General features: G+C 35.4%; 1 protein-coding gene across 3 annotated transcripts; it reads left to right on the top strand.

The window, feature by feature from the left end:
• The first annotated feature begins 88 nt into the window (after positions 1 to 88).
• Positions 89 to 19774, top strand: cnstb (consortin, connexin sorting protein b). 3 transcript variants are annotated; one of them, XM_078794524.1, is made up of 12 exons: positions 106 to 270; positions 4638 to 4690; positions 4731 to 4944; positions 6861 to 6970; positions 9702 to 9732; positions 10028 to 10114; positions 11533 to 11641; positions 13245 to 13266; positions 13343 to 13400; positions 15101 to 15297; positions 17692 to 17836; positions 19335 to 19774. In XM_078794524.1, the coding sequence occupies exons 3-12, from the start codon at positions 4827 to 4829 to the stop codon at positions 19541 to 19543; spliced, it is 1086 nt and encodes a 361-aa protein (XP_078650650.1). In that variant the 5' UTR covers positions 106 to 270; positions 4638 to 4690; positions 4731 to 4826; the 3' UTR covers positions 19544 to 19774. The 3 variants fall into 3 exon arrangements, with proteins under 3 accessions (XP_057944770.2, XP_078650650.1, XP_057944762.2); XM_058088787.2 differs by having other exon boundaries at positions 89 to 246; positions 4638 to 4944; XM_058088779.2 differs by having other exon boundaries at positions 4638 to 4944.
• The last annotated feature ends 780 nt before the right edge of the window (positions 19775 to 20554 follow it).

The raw sequence follows: 20554 nt of genomic DNA, 5'->3' as shown, positions 1-20554 counted from the left end.
AAAAAATAAGTTCGGTTAATATTTAGATGGATTCTCCCAGCCCTTTTATTCAGTAATGAGTGACAGATGGAAAGTCCCCGGATTGAAGGGTAAACACGAGGAGCGTATGACGTCACACATGAAGCTGATGTTCACCTGCAATCCAGCAGCTGGTCGACGGCGGGAAGGGAAGGACAAGACGCACCCGACGAGAGCTGTCTTTTCCGGGCGGCCATGTCTCCGCACACCGCTTGAATTGATCCAGCGGTGAGTAGGTGACATATATATCATGTACGTATCGTCATATATGTTACGAAGTTACATAAGATACCATGTATAAGGTTTGTCACGCGATACCGGAACGGTAGACACAGGAAGGAGGCATTTAAAGACGTAAATTGTTACACTTTTACTGACAGTTTGCTACTAAACAACAAGAAAATACGTTAATCGTTTTGCTAGCTTTACAGTAGCTGCCATGTTTACTGTGCACGAGGGAGGCACGAGCATGGTGGTGGTAGACGACTACTATGTAACCCCCCCCACACACACACACATTCGTCCAATTGTTTATATGATTTTTCCAGGTATATTACATGTACTGTACATAGTGTATATAATACACATAGTACTTGTACATAGTGTATATAATATACATAGTACTGTCAGGATGTTGACACATGCAATAATCCATATATTGTACAATTATTTACAAAGGAATTATTATTTAAAATTTATAATAATAATAAATAATAAAAATAAATAATAAAAAATAAAATAACAATAAATAAATATTTTAATAAATATAAATAAATAATGTATCATTCTATTAAAAAATAAAAATGTAGAATTATTTTGTTTACAACAAAAGACAAATATATAATAGGATTTTATTTATTTATTCATTCATATCTATGCTACTAGTGTCACAACCACTCAAGTTGTACAGGGGCGTCAAACGGTAGCTGGCTATGTGGAGATGTTGCAGGGGGCATTCCTCCTCCTGACTGAAGGCCCTCGTCCGGCCGCACAGTCAGGAAATCTGGAGGATTTGGGTTTGAATCTCTGTTGGGCATCTTTGGTACCCCGGAATATCCCATATTCCAATATTTCATTTATACTTCATTTTTACTAAGCTGTGGTAAACCTCGAAACAGCTGTGATTTATTAACAATAATATGTGCGCACCAGAATAATAGCGTTGTAAAAGAACAATAACAATATTATTTGTGTTCTGCATCCTGTTGGTGTATTAGAGCGATCCATTTGTTCTCTGTTGTATGTTGAATTTTCTGTCAGTGCATTACTTTGCAGTGGCTATTGTCTCAACAATGTAACATTACTGGCACCTAGTGACCAGAGTAGAATTTTGCATATCATCACAATGTCTTTGAACGCATCTTTTGAATGCCTTATATTTGTATTTTTGTTTATTTTGACATTTTTGTGCTTGAAAATACGTACTTAATTTAGACTAAAATACATACAATTTGCTTAAATATGTAATTTCTTGACAGATAATATTCAACCACGAAACCACGTGTCGAGTGGTTAGCGTGAAGGCCTCACGCTAGTCACATTTATACTCTTTTTATTTACAACATATTGCGCAACTGCAGGGTCTTGAGACACATGCTAACTCGCAAACTAGAGAGCTAGCGACCTAAACGGTAGCCTTCAAGTTATTTCCTTTAAACTTAAAAAGCCAAAAACTTACCACTTCCACACGGATAGGGAGGCTTGAAAATACTTAATTTAGACAAAAAATACATACAATTTGCTTAAATATGTAATTTCTCGACAGATAATATTCAACCACGAAACCACGTGTCGAGTGGTTAGCGTGAAGGCCTCACGCTAGTCACATTTATACTCTTTTTATTTACAACATATTGCGCAACTGCAGGGTCTTGAGACACATGCTAACTCGCAAACTAGAGAGCTAGCGACCTAAACGGTAGCCTTCAAGTTATTTCCTTTAAACTTAAAAAGCCAAAAACTTACCACTTCCACACGGATAGGGAGGCTTGAAAATACTTAATTTAGACAAAAAATACATACAATTTGCTTAAATATGTAATTTCTCGACAGATAATATTCAACCACGAAACCACATGTCGAGTGGTTAGCGTGAAGGCCTTGCAGCTATGAGACCCGAGTTTGATTCCACCCTCGGCCATCTCTGTGTGGAGTTTGCATGTTCTCCCCGTGCATGCGTGGGTTTTCTTCCGGGTACTCCGGTTTCCTCCGACATTCCAAAAACATGCTAGGTTAATTAGCGACTCCAAATTGTCCATAGGTATGAATGTGAGTGTGAATGGTTGTTTGTCTATATGTGCCCTGTGATTGGCTGGCCACCAGTCCAGGGTGTACCCCGCCGAATGAATGAATGAATATCTTATTATATATGTAAGCAGAAGGGTATAGCATAGGCAAATTGTTTACCTAGCTGCTTTATTCTACGTATGAGTCATTCCTTGCTCCGAGCGTTCATCGCTTCCCCGGCTTTCCGTCACATTCCACGTTGCAGAACTCACAACCTTTCCATGTCTATGAAATGTTCTTTCCAGTCTTCCGACCACGCAGACTTCATGAGGCATAAATGTATTTATCTTCACCGTGTCAGCTACGACCTATCCGTTGTCCGCTAATGCTAAGAGACAGGACGCCATGACGCTGGCGTTGACAAGCTTTTAGTGTAGAAAATGGTGTAGGAGCCCCTGTGATTTACTTCCCTCTGGGGGAGGCCCTGACAGATGGGATGCGGGTGATTAGCTGGGCTGTGTAAAAAAAAAAAAAAAAAAAAAAAAAAAAAAAAAAAAACAACCAGGGAGCTTTAATGCAAAAATAAATGGTCTTCTGGTTGGTTTGTTTAGAGGTTAAAATGACTCCTTGCAGGTTAGCCGTTTATTTCATGCAGGGGTGGGCAAACTACGGCCCGGGGGCCACATCCGGCACGCCAAGTGTTTGAATAGGGCCCGTCCGTTCTGGCATCATGGCTTGAGCCAACATTTTTATGGTTTAGCTGTTTTATCAATTTTGTTATTTGATATGGTCTGTTGTTTATAAAATGCTCCTGAAAAAGTAATACAATAATAAACATAAAAAAAATCTAAAGAAATAAAAAAAATCAAAAAAAAAATAACAAATAATATAAAATAATAATAACAAATAATTCATTCATTCATTCATTTTCTACCGCTTTGCCTCACAAGGGATAACAAATAATATAAAATAAAAATAACAAATAATATAAAATAATAATAACAAATAATATAAAACAATAATAACAAATAATATAAAATAGTAATAACAAATAATATAAAATAATAATAACAAATAATATAAAACAATAATAACAAATAATATAAAATAAAAATAACAACTAATATAAAATAATAATAACAAATAATATAAAATAAAAATAACAAATAATATAAAATAATAATAACAAATAATATAAAACAATAATAACAAATAATATAAAATAAAAATAACAAATAATATAAAATAATAATAACAAATAATATAAAATAATAATAACAAATATAAACAAATATAAAATAAAAATAAATGTATTATTATTATAAATTTATAACGCACTTTACATCAAATAAATGATCTCAAAGTGCAGATTGCATGACACTTTTTACAGATACAACAATTCCAGGTGGACTCTTAGGCGTAAAATATAGAGTCTGGCCCCCGTCAATTTTGTTACATCAATGCGGCCCGCCAGTCAAAAAGTTTGCCCCCCCCTAATTTAATGTATCAAAATATGCAGTAAATAGTCCCTTGTTTTTAGATTCATCGGTTTAAACATGTAAATGCACACATATTAGGGACATTTATCTTATTTAGCTAACCCTTACTTTAAAGGATTCACCCTAAATTTATGTAAAACGCTCATACTCTGGTTTGCCGGAGAATAAGAAGACGTAGCAGAAGGGATCAGCATTGTAAATGACTTTCAGTAATGTGTGATTCGATACGGAAATGGCGATACTTCAGATACCGGCTCTTCTTAAATCAAAATATCGATACTTTCTATACTTCAGTGATTTGAGGTAATGCTTGTCTGTGAGATTTAAAAAAAACAAGAAAAAGTATTTGTATTTGTAAACAGCTTTTGATGTTTTTTTTAATGTCACGTTTTGACATGCTCATGAGCAAAATACAATATGTAAATTTGGCATTATATAGACCCCGCCAAAGCCCAGAGGGAGGCTGATGTCATTGCAGCGCCCCAATGAATGCGTTACTCAGACACAATGTTTTATGAAATTTGTTTTCATTTCATTTTTTCATGAATTTATGGTACTTTATGTTATGTAGTTGAGTAAGCTACAGTGCATGGGAATCCGATGTCCTTACAATCCAGGTCAAAGTAAAAAAAAATGATTCATGAATAGCATAGAGCGTGCGGTCTGTCTTTGTAAATTTGATTTCCAGGAGGCATTAAACAAGGGAACACTCTTCCACGCTCCAATGAGCAGCCATAAACGCAAAACAGCTCATTTGGTTCATATCCTTATGCAAAGATGCAATACTCGCTTTCTCTTTTCATGTATTCTTTCTCGTTAAAAACGTTGTGTACGTGCCAAAAACAACGACCTGTTTTTAAAATTAATGCATCTTCAATTTTTTTTTTCCGACAGCTGGTCGGGAACAATTAAAGGAAGCTACTTTCTCCCGCTACCTCCGAGCTCCGAGATCTCACCCTTCTTGACCACGAAGCATTACATCACAAGCTTTGTTAGAAGTTGACCTGCAGAGACCTGGTTCTGGTTTTTTTTTCCACTGAGGCGACATATGAGAAAAAAAGTCATCGGAGGTACGACATTTCCATGAAAGAAAAGTTCTCCGAGGTGACGGAGGTGATGGGGAACAAGAACACCAGCCCGCCTAAAGGTCCTGATACTGGGTCTGGACAGATGGAGGATGATGACATCAGCAGCGTCACAGGTAAACAGTTTTATGTCGACTGAAGCTGTCCACCATGTTGGTCGATGTTGACTTAAGTGAGCACTTAAGACTTAAGACCAGACTTGATGAGTTGGATTGACATACAGCACAAACTTTTTTTTATTTGTCACACTTTTTCACTGTTTCAGATTATTAAAAAAAAAATGAAAATATTCGTCAATGACAACACAAATTCAATTCAATTCAATAAAAAAAAAAAATCATTTTGAAATGCATGTTGGCAATATAAAAACGACCCCCATTGATTGGGGTTCAAATTGGGGAGAACATGCAAACCCCACGCCGAGGATGGAATTGAACTCGGGTCTCCTAGCTGTATACCAATACCTTATCAATGAATCCAATATTTCGAGAGTTAGAGCCTAGAAAACCAATTTATGACCTTCTAAATAGACTATTTAATAAACATTATTAGAGCCCTCTAGTAATGTAATAACACCCCTATAGTCACCTTTACATTCAAATTACTCAATATTGTAGACATAATAAGGGAAAATAAGACTTGTGCTTGTGTGTGTTGCTGTGTTCCTGAGACAGGAAGTCGTGGAGAACGTGCCAACTCCACACAGAGATGGCCGAGGGTGGAATTGAACTCGGGTCTCCTAGCTGTGAGGCCTGTGTGTTAACCACTTTTTAAAAAAATTGAGCAAGAAAATGCATCTTTTCATAGATGTAGATAGTGATTAATCATGATGAATTAATTTGAAAACCGTGATATTCAGATTAAAAATGTTACTTATGTCGCATCCCTTGTTAATATTACATGCACAATATTTAATATTTATTTCATTAAAGAGTGAAAAGTGCTCGAACAGTTAAAATGCATCTTTTCATAGTTGCAAATAGTGATTAATCATGATTAATTAATTTGAAAACCATGATTATTCAGATTAAAAATATTACTTGTGTAATTTCATGAAAGAGTGAAAAGTGCTCCAACAGTTAAAATGCATCTTTTCATAGTTGCAAATAGTGATTAATCATGATGAATTAATTAGAAAACCGCGATTATTCAGATTAAAAATGTTACTTATGTCGCATCCCTTGTTAATACTACATGCACAATATTTAATATTTATTTCATTAAAGAGTGAAAAGTGCTTGAACAGTTAAAATGCATCTTTTCATAGTTGCAAATAGTGATTAATCACGATTAATTAATTTGAATACCATGATTATTCAGATTAAAAATGTTACTTGTGTCATTTCATGAAAGAGTGAAAAGAGACAGTTAAAATGCATCTTTTCATAGTTGCAAATAGTGATTAATCATGATGAATTAATTTGAAAACCGTGATTATTCAGATTAAAAATGTTACTTATGTCGCATCCCTTGTTAATACTACATGCACAATATTTAATATTTCATTAAAGAGTGAAAAGTGCTCCAACAGTTAAAATGCATCTTTTCATAGTTGCAAATAGTGATTAATCACGATTAATTAATTTGAATACCATGAGTATTCAGATTAAAAATGTTACTTGTGTCATTTCATGAAAGAGTGAAAAGTGCTCCAACAGTTAAAATGCATCTTTCATAGTTGCAAATAGTGATTAATCACAATTAATTAATTTGAAAACCGTGATTATTCACATTAAAAATGTTGTGTAATGTAGTGCTCCAACAGTTAACGTTCATCATTGTGACTCATCCTTTAATATGAGTGCATGGTGTCTTTGTGACACTTCCCATGAGAGGCATGTTTGTGCCAACGCTGGTTCATCATTCATAACACTGTACTGTACTGTACTGTACTATGATCCCCGCATCATCACCAGGCCTATTTTGTCCTGGAGTTGATGTGGCTATGCAAGGCCTGACGTAATGAATAAGGACATGAGAAACAGCAGGTGAGTCTCATTGTTGCTTCTTTGTTTTTCTGGTATGTTACCAGGAAGTGTCTCCAGATATGGAGCGTCAAGCCTCAGCCCAGAGCTGCTGGCCTCCCTGCAGTCCCTCGGAGAAAACACAGACTACACACTACTGCCACACTCGCTGCACCAGGTGGGTGTGTTTGAGTTGGAAAGATGGCCCCTTCTTTTTTCTCCCAAATCCTCGGGGAGTGTGTGCTTTTATGAAGAGAGACCAAACAAGCTTCATGTCAGAGTGTATATGTGTCCACTAGGAATAAAAGAACTGCTGGTTTTGGCTTTTCCGTCCTATACCCCCACTCTAGGGTAGAAAGTTTAGAATAATACACAATATGATCAAGCGTTCACTCCTTGCAGGTTCTTCAAGGAAAACTCTACTTATGATTTATAAATTCATATATTAAAGTTATTGCTCTCTCCAAGCAATTAATGACAGCGGCTGCCTTCCACAATATAAATAATGAAAATGACTTAATCAATCAGACTGGAAATAGTCCACAGAGTCGTGAAAATTGCGGTGACACGGCAGGAAGTAGTTATGGGGCACATAAAAACGATGTCATTGTATTGCTATGCAGGCTAAGTGGTCTGTTTATTTGCGGTTCTGATGTTAGCATGCTGCATGATTTAGTTCAACTTCTACATTTCTTAAAAAAATTCATTTCATTTAATTTAGTTTAGTTTAGTTTTTTTGTTTAGTTTTTTTAGTTTTGTTTTTTTGTTTAGTTTTTTGTTTAGTTTAGTTTAGTTTAGTTTAGTTTAGTTTAGTTTAGTTTAGTTTTGTTTTGTTTTGTTTTGTTTTGTTTTAGTTTTCTTTAGTTAGTTTTAGTTTAATTTGGTTTTCTTTAGTTTACTTTAGTTAGTTTAGTTTGGTTTAGTTTAGTTTAGTTTAGTTTAGTTTAGTTTAGTTTAGTTTAGTTTAGTTTAGTTTAGTTTAGTTTAGTTTAGTTTAGTTTAGTTTAGTTTAGTTTTGTTTAGTTTTGTTTTAGTTTTCTTTAGTTTACTTTAGTTAGTTTTAGTTTAATTTGGTTTTCTTTAGTTTAGTTTAGTTTAGTTTAGTTTAGTTTAGTTTAGTTTAGTTTTGTTTTTGTTTTGTTTTTGTTTTTGTTTTGTTTTGTTTTGTTTTGTTTTGTTTTGTTTTGTTTTGTTTTGTTTTGTTTTGTTTTGTTTTGTTTTGTTTTGTTTTGTTTTGTTTTGTTTTGTTTTGTTTTGTTTTAGTTTTCTTTAGTTTACTTTAGTTAGTTTTAGTTTAATTTCGTTTTCTTTAGTTTACTTTAGTTAGTTTAGTTTGGTTTAGTTTAGTTTTTTGTTTAGTTTAGTTTAGTTTAGTTTAGTTTAGTTTAGTTTAGTTTAGTTTAGTTTTGTTTTGTTTTGTTTTGTTTTCATTTACTTTAGTTAGTTTTAGTTTAATTTGGTTTTCTTTTAGTTTAGTATAGTTTAGTTTAGTTTAGTTTAGTTTAGTTTAGTTTCTTTTAGTTTAGTTTAGTTTAGTTTAGTTTAGTTTAGTTTAGTTTAGTTTAGTTTAATTTAGTTTAGTTTAGTTTAGTTTAGTTTAGTTTAGTTTTTTTTGTTTTGTTTTGTTTTTTTGGTTTAGTTTTTTTAGTTTAGTTTAGTTTAGGTTTGGTTTTCTTTAGTTAGTTTTAGTTTAATTTGGTTTATTTTATTTTATTTTATTTTTATTTTATTTTATTTTAGTTTAGTTTAGTTTAGTTTAGTTTAGTTTAGTTTAGTTTAGTTTAGTTTGGTTTTATTTAGTTTAGTTTAGTTTGGTTTTATTTAGTTTAGTTTAGTTTTGTTTTATTTAGTTTTATTTAGTTTTATTTTCAATTAAAAATGCACGTTAGCAATGTAAAAAAGACCCCCATCGATTGGAGTTCAGATGTGCGGTCCTCCGGCCACGCACCAAATCCCAGAACTGTCATCTACTAAGCTTTATAAAACTCTTACAGGCTTAAGTTGCATAAGATTAAAGATGCCTCAGCAGATGTCGGTTAACGGTTGCATGGTTAATGGCAACACGAGCGGTGGTTATCACGTATGCAATTACTGGACTCAGAGGCGATCCCTTTGTTTACGCGTCTTTTCCCTCCCTTCGTGTTCACATGGATGCGTTAATTACAAGTGTGATAAATATAGCTTGTCTCTGTGTGTGTGTCGCCGAAAAGGCTCCCACTTTGTCATTTTCCTCGAAACACAGATTCATTGACAGCAAGATTATTTGTCCTGTGCCGCCAAATTGAATGACAGATGTTCATAGGTTCATTCCAGTACTTCTTACGTCATACCTCATTGCTATTGACTGAAGTCCCGATGAGGTTAAAAGTGTTTAATCATGATTAATTAATCTGAAAACCGTTATTCAGATTAAAAATGTTACTCATGTGGCATCCCTAGTTAATACTACATGCACAATATTTAATATTTATTTTATTAAAGAGTGAAAAGTGCTCCAACAGTAAAAATGCATCTTTTCATAGTTGCAAATAGTGATTAATCACGATTAATTAATTTGAAAACCATGATTATTCAGATTAAAAATGTTACTTATATATAAGTCTCAGTGTGTACGACTTAAAGGCAAAGTATGCGAGATATTTGAATCAGCCACTTTTAAGTAGTAGCATGTGACTTGATGTCTGACGGACAGGTGGACTGCCCCCCCCACCGCCCCCCCACCCCCCCACCATGTGACCTTTTTATGGAAAGCAGTTACTTTTCAGATGAAATTACTCACGGCTAAGCAGCTTATTTTCACTTTTTGTTCTTCTGTGCTAAATCATGAAGGTCGAAGTTTTGCTCGGTGTCTTAGTGGGTTACAGTTTCACACCATCCAAACTCTCTTTAAAAATGTTTTCTTTTTCCAGATTGCCGAAGCCTGTTCACGCCAAGGAGACTGTATCCTTTTAGTAGGACTTTGCAATACTTGTGTGCAGCTATAAAATATATACATGCAGTAATACTGTAGTTGAGTTTTTGCATGTAGTTGTTATGGACAACATAGGAGACAGGAATACTGTCTACTGAGTAGTCCAAACAGTACCCGCTGCTCGTTGAGAAGAGCAACAGTCACCAGTAAACTATTTTGAGATGCTTGTGGAAGGATGTATGTGAACTTTATTCGTTATTGCAGTATTTTGCAAGTACAAATACCAGGTGCATGCAAAGTTCTTTAACCCGCTGACGTTACCAGATCAGTTGGCCATCCAGCTTCTCCAGCTAGAGAAGCTCTACCATGAACGTGTGCTCTACAATCTCACCGTCCTGCAGGAGAACTGGGGTAGGACACGCTCCGGTTTCTCAATACCGTCGTTGTTAATAAAGCACTTTAGCGCTAACCTCATTGCTACGTTCTCCACGACTTCCTGTCTTAGGAACACAGCAACACACACAAGCACAAGTCTTATTTTCCCTTATTATGTCTGCGATATTGAGTAATTTGAACGTAAAGGTGACTATAGGGGTGTTATTTCATTACTAGAGGGCTCTAATGTTTATTAAATAGTGTATTTAGAAGGTCATAAATTGGTTTTCTAGGCTCAAACTCTCGAAATATTGTATTCATTGATAAGGTATTGGGCTGCATGGCGGGAGAGCGGTTAACGCGCATGCCTCACAGCTAGGAGACACTAGAGACAATAAAACCGATAATAAACTATAGCTAAGTAAAAGACAGTAAAACTATGATAGAACAAATTAAAAATGTTGTTTGAAGTATAGAATCTGCTGCGCGGTGGTTAAGTGGTTAGCACGCAGGCCTCGCAGCTAGGAGACCCGGGTTCGATTCCACCCTCGTCCATCTCTGTGTGGAGTTTGCATGTTCTCCCCGTGCATGTGTGGGTTTTCTCCCACATTCCAAAAAACATGCTAGGTTAATTAGCGACTCCCAAATTGATGATCTGAAACATGGCTGCACGGCGGCCGAGGCCTCACAGCTAGGAGACCCCGAGTTCAATTCCACCCTCGGCCATCTCTGTGTGGAGTTTGCGTGTTCTCCAGGTACTCCGGTTTTCTCCCACATTCCAAAAACATGCTAGGTTAATTAGCGACTCCAAATTGTCCATAGGTATGAATGTGAGTGTGAATGGTTGTTTGTCTATATGTGCCCTGTGATTGGCTGGCGACCAGTCCAGCCCGAAGACAGCTGGGATAGGCTCCAGCACCCCCCGTAACCCTCATGAGGATAAGCGGTACAAAATAAATGAATGAAAGTATACAATCTGAGGTATTTGTATCTCTAGGAGTAACAGGGTCCAAACGCTGGTACTTTGAATACTTTCATGTCATCACACAACAGTATAAGGAGACGTTGTACAAGCGTGCCCCACTCCAGGGTGTATCCTGCCTTGCACCCAAATTCAGCTGGGATAGGTTCCGGCATGTTCCAAAGGAAGTATAGTGAACAAAAAACAGGGGATTTAACATAGAGCCTTGTGGGACGCCACATGATAGTGATGCTGTGGAGGATTCAGCACCAGTAGAAATTGCACAAAAAGTTCAAGCACATTTTAGAGCACTACCGCAAATGCCCACTTGACGCTGTAAAGCCGGGTGTCCCAAGGTGAGGCATGAATGCCCATGTTCGAGTCCAGTGTTTTGATCCGCTGTACCAAAGCCTCCAAAATAATGTCACCAAGTCTAGTGTGCTGGGGAGGAGCATCCACTTATCTACATTGTGCTACTTTTCTGTCCGTGCAGAAACCCTGTGGAAAGAAAAGACGCCCGACAACTGTTTACCCGATGAAACAGACAACATCGGTCAAAAACACATCAGCACTCTGAGGCACCTCTGCAGGACACACCTCAAGTGAGTCATCACAGACCTTTCCACACCTCGTAATACAATTGTGTGAAGGACCCGAGGAGAGAACATTAAGCCCTTAATGGCCTTTTTAAGACGAAGAAGAAGAGTGATTATTCTGTTTCAAGGGATGACACGTCCTCACTCGGGTGTGCAATGTTGTGTTTCAACTTGACGCACACTAAGTAGCCGCCTTCCATCTTTGAATAGCGTAGTCGTTGTCTGCAACAGGCTATCTCCGTAGCTGACTTGTGTATTTACATTAAAAATGTAAAACTGTAAAACATGCAGGGGTTGAGTCTTAGGTTCACAATCCCTAAAGCGGTATTGGTACTGAACTAAACTACGGTAATGGTAATGGTTTTATTTCATTTGAACATGCATCAGATTACAATTGAATGCATCACATAATCAGTTCACAGTTCCACATGTCCAAAAGGAGTAGGAAGAAGCAAAGCTTATTTAATCCTACCCCTCCATCTGGTACTTTTACAATCAGTAACTGTTACATTTGTTCACTTCCTGCTTTCCTAATTAAATTAAATTAAATTAAATTAAATTAAATTAAATTAAATTAAATTAAATTAAATTAAATTAAATTAAATTAAATTAAATTAAATTAAATTAAATTAAATTAAATTAAATTAAAATGTACATGTCTTGTAGATAAAGCCTTGTAGATAAAGTCAGAGAGGCCAGACTGAGATGGTTGGGACATGTCCAGAGGAGATATAGTGAATATACTGGTAGTGGTAATGGTTTTATTTCATTTGAACGTGCATCAGATTACAATTGAATGCATCACATAATCAGTTCCCAGTTCCACATGTCCAAAAGGAGTAGGAAGAAGCAAAGCTTATTAAATCCTACCCCTTATTAAATCCTACTTTTACAATCAGTAACTGTTACATTTGTTCACTTCCTGCTTTCCTAATATAGTTTAATTTTGTTTTGATTTTATTTATTTTATAAATAAAATATTTTATTAAATATATAATATATTATATAAATATATTATTACAATATAAAAATATATAATAACATTAATATAACAATAACTTCATATAAATAATGTAAATATTTTATAATATAAATAATAAATAATAATCAATTCATATAAAAAATAATAGGTTATCCTCTCCTTTTGTGTGGAAGTGGTAAAGAAATGTTTGAAACACCTTAAGTTTAGAACAAGTAAATAATTTACTTGGTTGTTATTCCTGCCCAATGTAATGTAAACAAAAGAATAATCGAAGTGTAAAACTGAGGGGGTGTTATTTCATGTCTACAGGGCTCTAATAATGTTAAAACCCATATGTAGAAAGTCACAAGGAGTCACTCAGAGGAATGTGGAGGAAAATGAATAGCTAGCAGAAAAGACTAATAAAGTATGTGACTAAAGCCCCACTAATACCACAGTCCTGCATGCCAGACACTAGTGTGTCCCGCCTTTACTGACTGTCGGAACCCGGGTGCAGGTGGATCTCATTTGTCTTAAGCAGAGAGGCCAAATCCTACTTTAAAAATGTCGCAAAACTCGACATATTTCTCTTAATGAGCTTTTTCTTTCCTTTTTACATGATTTTGCTTCTTTCTCTGCTGGACTCAGACCATCCTTCAGTGAGGCAAAGGTGAGATGTTTATACCTTCCTCTCTTATTGACATTCGGTATGTATACATGATGTGTTATTGTCTTTATTTCAATAGAAGCCACTGGATGTAACACTGACAGACCTACACAGTGAGGCATCCCATCAGGGAACAGGTAAACAAGTTATATATAGTGTATTTTATTAGTATCAACGTCATTCCTCAATCCATCTGCTATGTTTTCACATAACAACAATGTAGACATTGATGTTAGAACTAACACATGTTAACACTAATGCTAACTCATCATGAAAAGAGTCCTATCTGGTCCATTTATACAGATTATGTTTGCACAAAACAATATTAGCATCGATGCTAACCTTGATACTGGTCCATTAATAATTAAAACACAAATATAAGTCATCTGGGACCTCCATCTATTATGTTTGCACTCAAAATGAATGGTAACAGTAATGTTAGCATTAATGCTAACACTAACTAAAACACAAATATAAGTCATCTGGGACCTCCATCTATTATGTTTGCACACAAAATGAATGCTAACAGTAATGTTAGCATTAATGCTAACACTAACTCAACATGAAAAGTGTCCTATCTGGTCCATTGATACAGATTATGTTTGCACAAAACAATATTAGCATCGATGCTAACCTTGATACTGGTCCATTAATAATTAAAACACAAATATATGTCATCTGGGACTGCCATCTATTATGTTTGTACATAAAATTAATGCTAACAGTAATGTTAGCATTAATGCTAATGCTAACTCATCATGAAAAGAGTCCTATCTGGTCCATTTATACAGATTATGTTTGCACAAAACAATATTAGCATCAATGCTAACCTTGATACTGGTCCATTAATAATTAAAACACAAATATATGTAATCTGGGACTGCCATCTATTATGTTTGTACATAAAATTAATGCTAACAGTAATGTTAGCATTAATGCTAATGCTAACTCATCATGAAAAGCGTCCTATCTGGTCCATTTATATAGATTATGTTTGCACAAAACAGTATTAGCATCAATGCTAACCTTGATACTGGTCCATTAATAATTAAAACACAAATATATGTCATCTGGGACCGCCATCTATTATGTTTGTAAACAAAATTAATGCTAATCAATGCTAACAATAATGTTAGCATTAATGCTAATGCTAACTCGTCATGAAAAGAGTCCTATCTAGTCCATTTATACATATTATGTTTGCCCAAAACAATATTAGCATCAATGCTAACCTTGATACTGGTCCATTAATAATTAAAACACAAACATATGTGATCTGAGGCCTCCATCTGTTATGTTTGCACACAAAATTAATGCTAACAATAATGTTAGCATTAATGCTAACAGTAGCTCAACATGGAAAGTGTCCTATCTGGTCCATTGATATAGATTATGTTTGCACAAAACAATATTAGCATCGATGCTAACCTTGATACTGGTCCATTAATAATTAAAACACAAACATATGTGATCTGAGGCCTCCATCTGTTATGTTTGCACACAAAATTAATGCTAACAATAATGTTAGCTAACAATAATGTTAGCATTAATGCTAACAGTAGCTCAACATGAAAAGTGTCCTATCTGGTCCATTGATATAGATTATGTTTGCACAAAACAATATTAGCATCGATGCTAACCTTGATACTGGTCCACTAATAATCAAAACACAAACATATGTGATCTGAGACCTCCATCTATCACAAAATTAATGCTAAGAATAATGTTAGCATTAATGCTAATGCTAACTCAACATGAGCGTGAACTCTGGGGCGCCTCCATCCATCCATCCCGTTCTCATTGAATCCAATAGCTGTTGTGGGGTTTGCTGTTACAGAATGCAAGTCTGAAATAACACATGGAGACGATGAAGAGCCAAGAATGAAGTCCAAGGGCAAAGACCTAAATGAGGAAGACACCTATGAGCAGGCAAAGGAAGCAGAGGACGAAGACGAGGAGGTGAATGTGGAGTGGCCTACAGGAGTACCGCAGGCATCAGACAAGGACCTAGCCAAGCTTTCCCATGCGGACGGGGTAGGAAACACCTTTTCATCCTTGCTTCCTGCCTTCTTCTATCCATCCTTCCTTGCCCTGCGCGAGTGCGAGTGCGAGTGCGTTCCACAAGCATGGAATGATATTTTCCCAGCCCGTAGCTATTAAGTGTTTGCCGCGACACTCTCAATGTTCTACGCTCCCTCGGTGACATCATCCCCAACCCATGGCTAGAGACCCGGCAAAGATCATCTGTTCTAAATATCCACTTCCATGCTGAATGCTTCGCTCCATCGAGTTGTTATGTAATCCAGTGGAGACTTTATCTGGGTGGGGCATGGGCGGCCATGCTGAATTACAATTCACAAGGATTTTGCAGTCAGTCTTTATCATATAAACTTAAACCACATACTCCATATATCGGAATTAAACCTTTTGTTTAGTGAATAAGCCCTGCAGCATTTTCCTGTCCCCTGAGGTTTTTGGTTTTGGATCATTTTTGGTTTTTGGCATTTGCCCCTGTTGCCTCTTGTGGCGCTAATGTATGTGTAAACATATATAAAACACATTACACAGTTCCATTTAACTACTATTAAGACAGCAAAAAACAAAAATAGAACAGTTAAAATGTGTATTAAATATATATTCAAAATACAACTTTAATTAAAAAATACATATACACAGAATTAACAAATACATGACACATTAATTGCATGTTTGTCCATCAAATTTAAACAACAAAACTCAACACAAAATGTAGTTTTTAATGAAACCTTTTATTATTAACAGAATAAAAATCCAAACCTATGTGAAAAAAATGTAAAAAAAACTATAAAACTAAAAAATTATACATTAAAAATAAAAAATTTACAAAAAATAAGTGTACAAATAAATAAATATTAAAAAATATTAAATAAAAAACAACTAAATAATAACATGTACTGTAAAAAATACATTAAAAAAACATTCCACAGTCCTCTTGAATTGCTGTTATGATATACAAAAAACTATAAAACTAAAAAAATTGTACATTAAAAATAAAAATTTTACAAAAAATAAGTGTACAAATATATTTTTATTACATAAATAAAAAGGCACATCACACTCCTTTTTTAATAGCTGTTGAGATACTGTATTAAAAAAACAACTAAATAATAACATGTACTGTAAAAAATACATTAAAAAAACATTCCACAGTCCTCTTGAATTGCTGTTATGATATAAAAAAACTATAAAACTAAAAAATTATACATGAAAAATAACAATTTTACAAAAGAATAAGTGTCCAAATATATTTTTTATTACATAAATAAAGATGCACAGCACGCTTTTTAATAGCTGCTGAATACTGTATAAAAAAACAACAAAATAATAAAAAAGAACTATAAAACCAAAAAATGATACATTAAAAATATTTTTTTACATAAACAAGTATTTTTTTAATTAAAAAATAATTGTACATTTTTTAATTACATAAATAAAGACACAACACACTCCTTTTTTAATAGCTAAAACAACTAAAAAATAAAAAAGAACAATAAAACTAAAAAATAAAATATTAAAAATATTTTTTTACAAAAAATAAGTGTACATTTTTTTTATTAAAAAAAATCTTATGAAAAAATAATTTTATTACATAAATAAAAAGACACAACACACTCCTTTTTTAATAGCTGTTGAGATACTGTATAAAAAAAAACAAGGAAATTATGTAACCATTTTTTTGTATCACATCAGATGGCTAACATGATAACCGATACATGTAAATCAATATGGTCACTTTCAAACTAAGATACGTATCAGCAAAAAAAAAACAAAAAAACCACCCAAGTGCTCATTCGTCATCATCTGGCAAACATGACGGTTCTGCTGGATGAAGCCAGCTTCATTGACGCTTCATAATAGCTTGCAGTGTTGGCGCTGTTGATGTGTGAAAAGGCCTTTCTGTGTCCTCTTGCTGGACAATGCGTGCATGGAGAATGGACTCTGAATAATTCCATGCCATAAACGACGGCAGCAGATGATGCTGACGTATAAATAAATGACAGTTTTGCTAGCCATGATGCACAGATGACATATGAGTTATTAGTGCCGTATAGCCTGAGTCCACTACTGACCCCTGCTGGATGAAATTGTAACTTCAGGGATTCACTTATCAGGGGTTTAAAAAATGTATACACCATCAATTTACACAACATCATACCCAGCATGCCTTGCGGGCACCTAGTAAATTTCAAAGTGTTATTTTATGTGTTTTGTTGTGTTGTTATGTGGTGTGGACTGTGGGTAAGGTAAACAATCTATGTAGCATTTGTTCTGTGAAGCTAGCTTGACAATCGCTTGCATTAAAAGAGCACACTGTGATCCAGTTAGCGGTTGTTTTTTTCTTGTCTTTGTCGTTTCCACTGTTTCACAGCTGTGTCAAATCCATTTTAGAGTCTGTCCCCGGATGGTCTGGTTTCCATCCTGAAGAGGAGGAGAGCATCCCTGGATGGACTGCCGCCCCCCAGCGACATCGGCGCCAAGCTGAACTCCAAACGCAAAGTTCGCTTCAGTGAGCCGGAGGATGGAATCGAACAAGGTTTGGCCGACAACTTCACGACTAGTATTAGTCGGGGCGCAGTCAGTGTTTTTTAAGTAATAGAATAACATGGTGACACATCTGTTTATTCATTTACTATACAGCCTGTCGTCATTGGGATCGCAGGTAGTACATGAAGTAGTAAATAAATACAATATTTGCATAGTTATTGGCACCACCCATGTAGTCACCTTTACACCTTTAATCACAAAATAAGACATATTAGGGATACAGTAAATAAGATAGCTCTTGTTTTTTCTTGACAGCGCGCTTCCTATGTCATCAATGTACTCTAATAGTGATTTCAAATGGCTTTACACCGGTATTACAGTCGACGTAATACCGTTATTATACTGTAAAAGTCCTGCATGTGTGTGTCACAGTAAATGTGATTCCCCTAGGGGGCCTTGGTGGCGGGCGGACAGATGTCTTGAGGACAGGAAGTGACGGTAGAGGTTCAGAGTTGAGTTTTGGCTTGTCGTGGATGATTAATTTAGAAGCGCCTTTCGAAAAAGCCAAGGACAGTGTACATGCAGTATGTGAGTATGCACTCTTGAACAGTTGAGTTTTGAGTATTAGTCAGGTAATCCACAAAATAATCTGTGATTAATCGACTGCGGCTGCCCCAAATTATTTTAATCGTCGACTAATCACTGAGTATTTTGTAGATGAATCAACTCCTACTTGTTCTGCACTACAGTGTAAGTCGACTTGAAGTAGTTGTTGACTATTTTAATGCCATGATTAATCATGATTAATCACGATTAGTCGACTAATCATGGCAGACCAAAAGTCAATATTTCTGATGTCAGAGGGTACTGGTACTTTATTATTATTATTATTATTATTATTATTATTATTATTATTATTATTATTATTATTATTATTATTATTATTATTATTATTATTATTATTATTATTATTATTATTATTATTATTGTGCCTATTCTGGCCGTCAGGACTGGTGCATGTCTCACTGAACTATTACTGACACCTAGTGGTCAGTGTATATATTACATACAATTACATTCATAATTAGAATGCTTCTTGTGCCTTGTGTTTGTATTTTAGTTCATTTAGCCATTAACCTGGATGCTAACATGCTAATGGTCGAGTTTGCCATGTTGTACTGAGCAGCCTGGACAGATAGATGCATATTGAACCACAGACTGCATGTCTGCTGCTGAACTTTTTTTTTTGTTGACTTTACAATATTAATAGTAATAATAATATTATTGTACTGAGCAACCAGGACGATTCTACCTCTAAGTTGCAGTGTAGTTTCCCAACCTTGCAAATTTTGGGATTTTTGTAATGATACCCTTATATGTAGTAAACTGATCAGAATTATTATATGGTAGTGGTAGTTTATAAACATGTGTATTTGCAAATACAGCAACTTTGCTCACGGTGCAACCAAAAATAACAGACTAAAGTGTGTAGCGAACTTTTCTAGAAATGCTTCTTACATCTCCGTCGCGTGTCTTTCCCAACGTAGACGAGGTCAGCGGCGACTCCTGCCTGATCCTGCTTCTTCTCTGTCTGGTTACCGTGGTGATCAGCATCGGCGGCACCGCCCTCTACTGCTCCCTGGTGGACAGGTACTCCAACATTTGCACTGACTTCACGCTCAACGTAGACTTCTTTGTGACCAACGTACGGAGGTTCTTCGAAGGCCTCGGACACTGGCTGCCCCACAGGACGTGAGAGACGCTAAGCGGACGTCTTTTAAAGCGCGTTTTGGAGACGACTGCGACTTGAAAATGTGCGAAAGTACGGGTAGGGGCTCAGACGAAGACCACGACTGTAGTGGATTGTTTATTTTTAGACAACGCCTTTTTAGAAGGGTGCTCTGACTATTTTAAACGCTAGTTCTTGTTACCCTCTCATTCGTAGCTTTTTCCTCACATATTCGAGTTCCCCTTTTTATTATCATTTCAAGTTGACACAATTATTTTAATTTGATGGGGTACTTTTTAACTGCAATAATGCAACTGCTGGGCGGCACGGCGATCTAGTGGTTAGCGAACAGACCTCACAGCTAGGAGACCAGGGTTCAATTCCACCCTCGGCCATCTCTGTATGGAGTTTGCATGTCCACATTCCAAAAACATGCTAGGTTAATTAGCGACTCCAAATTGTTCCATAGGTATGAATGTGAGTGTGAATGGTTGTTTGTCTATATGTGCCCTGTGATTGGCTGGCCACCAGTCCAGGGTGTACCCTTTTTTTTTATATTTTATTATTCATAAAAGTCACAATCCTGTTTATGCCAAAGGTCTAGTGTCAACAGAACATATATATATATTCATACAAATTAATTCTTTCTCGACACCACACTGAATAGCACTGAAATGGTGATATTTTAAATATTTTATATGTACATGTTTGTCTATAATTAAGGTGAAAAATGTGATTATTTTATCTACGTCTTTGCATGTTTCTTTACCCCTGAATGCTTTGTACTTTGTTTACCGCTTGTGATTTCAAAAGAAAAAAACCCTCATTCCGAGCTCCGAATGTGGTTAAAGTAACGTTTCCTTTGTATTGTCACCGGATAACGGTGATCAACGAGTGTTGCATTATGCAATCGGCCTTTGTGTGCTTTGATATGTACGTTACCACACTATTAAAGGAACATTTGTAAACAGGTTTTTTGCATTGGTTCAAAATAATCATCATGATTATGAATAAATGCAATGTTACTTCTAAAATAAG

This window comes from Doryrhamphus excisus, linkage group LG11, assembly GCF_037039965.1.
Source record: "Doryrhamphus excisus strain RoL-2023G ecotype Guam linkage group LG11, RoL_Dexc_Guam_v1.1, whole genome shotgun sequence".
NCBI lineage: Eukaryota > Metazoa > Chordata > Actinopteri > Syngnathiformes > Syngnathidae > Doryrhamphus > Doryrhamphus excisus.
The sequence above is the reverse complement of the archived record's forward strand: the minus strand, read 5'-3'. Positions and strand labels throughout refer to the sequence as shown.

Coding starts and splice junctions, on each gene's coding strand:
- cnstb (XM_058088787.2), top strand. CDS start 4,827: ATGAAAGAAAAGTTCTCCGAGGTGACGGAGGTGATGGGGAACAAGAAC. Junction 4,945..6,860: donor TGACATCAGCAGCGTCACAG/GTAAACAGTTTT, acceptor GTATGTTACCAG/GAAGTGTCTCCAGATATGGA. Junction 6,971..9,701: donor TGCCACACTCGCTGCACCAG/GTGGGTGTGTTT, acceptor TTCTTTTTCCAG/ATTGCCGAAGCCTGTTCACG.